Genomic DNA, 6,000 nt, shown 5'->3' with positions numbered 1-6,000 from the left:
TTAACTAATATAGTTGGTCTCAATTTTTATGAAGAAGTATGACATTGTTGGTAGTGTTTAGTCATGAGTTATTTCTGGAAAGAAAGTGCTGACGTAGCACTGATGTAAAAGCTAGTCATGTGAAGGAAATATGTCTTGGTTGGGCGCACTCTAATAACATTAAAACATAATGTAAAGTAATTGTGTGGTATTAAAGCATGGAAAATAATGTTTCCGGTTGATAATGTATAAATATAAAAGTTGAAGGTGTAAAATGTAAATTATTAAAGTTTGTACTTTGTAGGTTCGGTCTGATATTTGTTCTCATGTACCTTTAAACCTCTCAAACCGAAAAACCCTCAATTCCACCTCGCCTCCAAATCCTATCTGCTTTTGAATTCATTTTCGATCAAATTAAAGCACAAGTAACTTATTATCTCATCTCTCTTATCCTTTGCTGCATGCGTATATTCGTATATCTATAATTATCTACCCGACTAACCAACTCAGTTAATTTCAATTAAAAATTGAAGTTAGCTTTAGGCATTTTGCATTTCTCTGGCTACAAAAATGTTTAATTTGTATTGTTAGTCTTATTAACTGGTGTAATTGTTTTATATGATATTAATATATTTATTCGTATGTTTGATACCGTTAGATTGAATTTGTTATTTGTAATTTTTGTGCTATTGTTATGGCCTATGTGGCTTTTACTGATTGTTATTTGACCTGCGTATTTATAACTATCCAATTTTAATGCAAAATTTCGGTTGTCTAGTAATTAAATTGTTCTGCAGGTGAATATTGGCTAAATGTTTTAGTTGTGATTTACACTTGAATTTGTTTCATAACATTGAAATTGCTGTATACATCTAATGTGTGTGTGTGTGTGTGTATATATATATATATATATATGTACACACACACACACACACACATATATGTATATGTATATATATATATATATATATATATATATATATATATATATATATATATATATATGTGTGTGTGTGTGTGTGTGTGTGTGTGTGTGTATATATATATATATATATATATATATATATATATATATAGCATTTAATAATCAAATATGCATCATAATATGCATGTACATATAATATGTAGGAACTGATTTGAAATAGCGATGGTAAGAGCCCTCAGATTTTCATTTTCGAATCATACAGGTTGTTTTAACGTATCTTATACTACTAATAACTTTCGATGCGTGAATCTGTGCATCTACTGTTTTAAGCTTATAGAAGTCGTATTTTTTTAATTTGTCTCTTGATGATTCGAATTAAAACTATTGTGTTCTTGAGGTTTCTATTCTAAGTTTGTTTCTGAATTTGTTTAATAACTTAAGAATGGTTGTCAATTCGTTACATGTTTATAATACTTATTACATAGAACATAGAATTCATGATGATAAATATAGTTCTTTGACCTGAGTAAATAAATTATGTTTGCATTTGTTGTGTTTTAATAATGGATATATGTTAAGCAGTATGCATACCTGTAACGGTGCTATCATGGGTTCGCTTCAACAACCTGTAAGGACTAAGGAATCCACTTTTCTTCCAAAAGGACCCGGTCTCTGTCGGTTTTTACGCCCGGTGAATTTCGGATCAGTTAAGCCATGTAGATCGTCTAAAATCGAAGCTAGTTTGGTTACTGGAAGATCATCCACTCCTGTGCCAGTCACAATTCCCGAAGGTATGATTCTGACTTCGAATATTACCATTTGTTGATTGTTTATGTCACATGTTATGAATGATACGGCGTGTGTAACTATGTTAGAAAAATTTTCTACATAGTTTAGTTTTTATATAATATAATGTGAATGATTTTTTGGAGCACTAAACTGTTAAAGTGTTGAAATGTACTACCATAGGAACCGGAAGCAATTTTGTAGACCATGAACTGAGTAATGTGGATCCCGAAGTTAGTGAAATAATACACAATGAGAAGCAACGTCAGTTTAAAAGTTTAGAGCTTATTGCATCGGAGAACTTTACGTCTCGAGCTGTTATGGAAGCAGTTGGTTCGTGTCTTACAAACAAATATTCTGAAGGACTACCCGGGAAAAGGTTAATACTTTCTGCATTTAATGATGTATATGATGATTTTATTAGTGTAATTTTTGTATTGATTTGATACGTGGTTGCAGATATTATGGTGGAAATGAGCACATTGATGAACTGGAAACACTTTGTCAAAAGAGGGCGTTGGCTGCTTTTCACTTGGATGAAAATAAATGGGGTGTGAATGTTCAACCGTTATCTGGTTCCCCTGCTAATTTTGAGGTTTATACGGCTATTCTTAGTCCTCATGACCGCATAATGGTGAGTTGTTTTGGTTTCTGTTTTGTGTAGTCTTACATTGACTTTATGTATTTATGTGACTTTGAGTTTGACTTTGACTTTGACTTTGTTCAACTCAGGGACTGGATTTGCCTCATGGAGGGCACTTGTCTCATGGATTCATGACTCCTAAAAGAAGGGTTTCAGGAACATCCATATATTTCGAATCTATGCCTTATCGTCTTGATGAATCTACAGGTGCTATGTTTACTTTTGTTTTTTTAATCTACTACATAAATGATGATAAATATTTTAAGAAAGTATGTACAAGTATCATATATAAATGTTTATTCTTGTGCGTCTCTACAGGCCTGGTTGATTATGACATGCTTGAGAAAACAGCTACCTTATTTCGACCAAAACTTATAATAGCCGGTGCTAGTGCTTATCCTCGTGATTTTGACTATCCACGTTTTAGAAAGGTAAAGCTTTCAAGTTATTTGTGGGATTTATGCTTTGACCAGAAATCAGAATTTATCTTTGTGCATTATTTTACCCGTCTACACTTTGGGCAACTTTTGACTTGTATCTCTTTAGCTGATAATACACGTCTGACTCATTGGAGATTATATATAATCTGATCGACCCGTTCTTAAGTAATAGGTCGACTTTGTGATCTTTACTAACTGCTAATGACATATGACTGTTACAGATTGCTGATTCCGTTGGTGCTTTTTTGATGATGGATATGGCACATATTAGTGGACTTGTTGCTGCTTCTGTTGTTGGCAATCCTTTTGAGTACTGTGATATTGTTACAACCACAACGCACAAGGTAATCTTTATTTCTGACTTGATAAACAACGCAGTTTCAATTGCATAATGCTACTAAAAGGATCAGCTGCTTCTTTTTTATGTTGTCGTATGTAATCTGAATTCCTTTTTCTACAGTCTCTTAGAGGACCTAGGGGTGGCATGATATTCTTTAAAAAAGATCCTGTTTTAGGTGTTGAACTAGAATCTGCCATCAATAATGCTGTTTTCCCAGGTTTGCAGGTTAGTTCCAGATTGCACTCTGTTGTACTCTGTGTGTGTGTGTGTGTGGTAGGTGGTCTTTTATTCGTATTTTTTTATATTGTTTAAACGGATTTTTGTGTTAACAGGGTGGTCCACATAACCATACAATAGGAGGACTTGCAGTTTGCTTAAAGCATGCTCAGTCTTCAGAATTCAAGGCTTACCAGAACCAGGTTTGTTTTTCCTCTTATGTTGTAGTATAACAAAATACGGCCTTTTTGACCGGTATAGATTTGCCATTCTTGCAGGTTGTTTCAAATTGTCGAGCTCTTGCTAAACGATTGTTGGAGCTAGGGTACACATTGGTCTCCGGTGGGAGTGATAACCACTTGGTTCTAGTGGATCTCAGGCCATTGGTAAATATATATATCTATAATACTTAAACACATTACTGCTTGTACATTTTTCTGTTTGGTTTAATGATTCATTTTTGTGAGATAATTGTTTTTCCCCTATTTTATCTATTTTAGATTTTTTTAGATGGTTACATATACAAATTATTATCTTATACCAACATAATATACACTGTAAAGTTATTACATTCATTAGCATCTTTTTGTTAATTTAGCACCTTTCTACGTTTTCTTTATCTGTTTCGGCTTCTTGACCGATGATATCATAATCTATATTTTCAAGTTTATACATTATTGAGCATCTTTTTGTTAGTTTAGCATCTTTTTTGAGTTTTCTTTCACTGTTTCGGTTTCTAAACTGAGCATCTTCTTGACTTTATTAATGCAGGGTCTTGATGGTGCTAGGGTTGAGAAAATTCTTGACCTGGCTTCTATAACCCTGAACAAGAACTCAGTACCAGGTACACTTTTGGCTCCAGTAAAGCATTAAACTTTTTTGTATGTTACAGGTAGCCATTGTATGCTTATACTTGAATTGCCTTATTTAAAATGTCACAGGGGACAAAAGTGCGCTTGTGCCAGGTGGCATACGTATCGGCTCGCCAGCAATGACAACTCGCGGTTTTACTGAAAAGGAGTTTGCTCATATTGCTGACTTCATTCATGAAGGGGTGATGCTGACACGTGAGATAAAACAGGCTGTCTCGGGGTCAAAGCTTCAAGATTTTATGAAGTATGTAGCTTCTTCGGAATTCAGTTTCACAGATAAAGTTGCAGATTTACGAAAGAGAGTCGAGGCGACAACAACCCAGTTTCCAATTCCTGGTTTGTGAAATATTTGATGCTGAAATCTTGTTTGAGATATATTTAGGATAAAAGTGATGTTTGAAGTCGTCACCAGATGTTGGTTTGGATGATTCCTAACACCTTTGGTCAGGGATTTTGTAACTTAAGATCCTGTGACCCTTGTTTTAATCCTTTAAGAGGATAATGTTGTCGTAAATGCACTCGGATAGAAACTGATCGCGAGTGGTTGCTTTTGTATGGATCTGTTTGGGTGAAATTAGTTGGAGTTTATAGCTAGAGTTAGAGCCTATAAACTGATAGTTGAAGTTTAATTTTAACTTACAACTCTAATATAATTTTAATTCTAAAAACAAAAAAAAAGCCTAAAAACACACAACCCATTCTCCATTCTAATTAATTTCTCCTTTCCAATCTAAAACCCTATCTACGATTTTCTTTCTTCCTCCGTTACCATTGCAATAAGAAAGTAAAAGTACGAAATTCAAAACTCTATCGACAATTTTCTTTCTTTCACCTTTACCAGGAAAGGAAAAGAGAAGATGTGAGAATTTTTAAAAATAGTAAAATGATCAAGGTTTCTCTGCTTGTGGATTACGGTGAGCTCACTCGACACGACGGGTGTGGGGAGTCGGGGTAGTCAGAGTTTTATGTTTCGTGGTTCGAAAGGCAAAAAAACACCCTCTTACTTGGATGCTCTTAATTTTGTAACGACTGGGGATGTACGCTCCGGAGTTCGAAAGGCAAAAAAAACCCCTCTTGCTTGGTATGCTCTTAAAAAGTAAGCAGGGGATGTACGCTCCGGAGTTCGAAAGGCAAAAAAAACCCCTCTTGCTTGGTATGCTCTTAAAAAGTAAGCAGTTGGTCATTTAGTTTACTTTAAATTACTAGGATTGTCCAGGTAATTTATCTTGTGATGTGTTTGGTCATCGTGATTTATAAAAGTTATGATGGTAGTTCATGTCGATACCGGACGTAAAAAATTCAATAAATCTTGACTTGTGTGCCACATGAGAGATATTTTCGCGTTTATGTCAGGTTACAATTGTCTTTCATTTTACTTTACATCTGCTAGTTTGCTCGACGCATCTTGTATGAGAACCGCATCTTTCTTTCACTCATGCACCGTATACTTTTTCATCAAACTACAAGTTCAACTTTATTTTTTACATCATTCAAACACATATTAGTTAATTATTAAAACATATAACCACAACAAACAACACATGTTTATAGTAGTTATTTTTTTTTAATTGATGTTGAGTATTTTAAAACATATAACCAATGTTGTAAAAAAAACTCGATTACTCATTTTTTAAAGCAGACTGTTCTGGTATTCTAAAATCATTAATCAATCAATGTTGAATGATGGGTCAAAATCGAATATAGTAATTAAAGTCGGTCAAAGTCAAAATTGATCAACTTTTAACATGAAAACCAAAATTTTAGAGTTTTTAAACAACAAAACTCAATCGTGCACGTAT

The 6,000-nt window shown here is 33.8% G+C and overlaps 1 protein-coding gene across 1 annotated transcript; it reads left to right on the top strand.

The window, feature by feature from the left end:
- The first annotated feature begins 330 nt into the window (after positions 1 to 330).
- LOC139848027 (serine hydroxymethyltransferase 3, chloroplastic-like) lies at positions 331 to 4,795 on the top strand. Its single transcript, XM_071837765.1, has 12 exons — positions 331 to 404; positions 1,487 to 1,695; positions 1,874 to 2,069; positions 2,150 to 2,324; positions 2,423 to 2,540; positions 2,652 to 2,764; positions 2,995 to 3,117; positions 3,234 to 3,338; positions 3,446 to 3,532; positions 3,608 to 3,715; positions 4,101 to 4,173; positions 4,271 to 4,795. Exons 2-12 carry the CDS (start codon positions 1,488 to 1,490, stop codon positions 4,543 to 4,545), a joined length of 1,581 nt encoding a protein of 526 aa, XP_071693866.1. The 5' UTR covers positions 331 to 404; position 1,487; the 3' UTR covers positions 4,546 to 4,795.
- The last annotated feature ends 1,205 nt before the right edge of the window (positions 4,796 to 6,000 follow it).

This window comes from Rutidosis leptorrhynchoides, chromosome 5 (assembly GCF_046630445.1).
Source record: "Rutidosis leptorrhynchoides isolate AG116_Rl617_1_P2 chromosome 5, CSIRO_AGI_Rlap_v1, whole genome shotgun sequence".
NCBI classification, from domain to species: Eukaryota; Viridiplantae; Streptophyta; class Magnoliopsida; order Asterales; family Asteraceae; genus Rutidosis; species Rutidosis leptorrhynchoides.
This window is presented reverse-complemented; position numbering and strand designations above follow the sequence as displayed.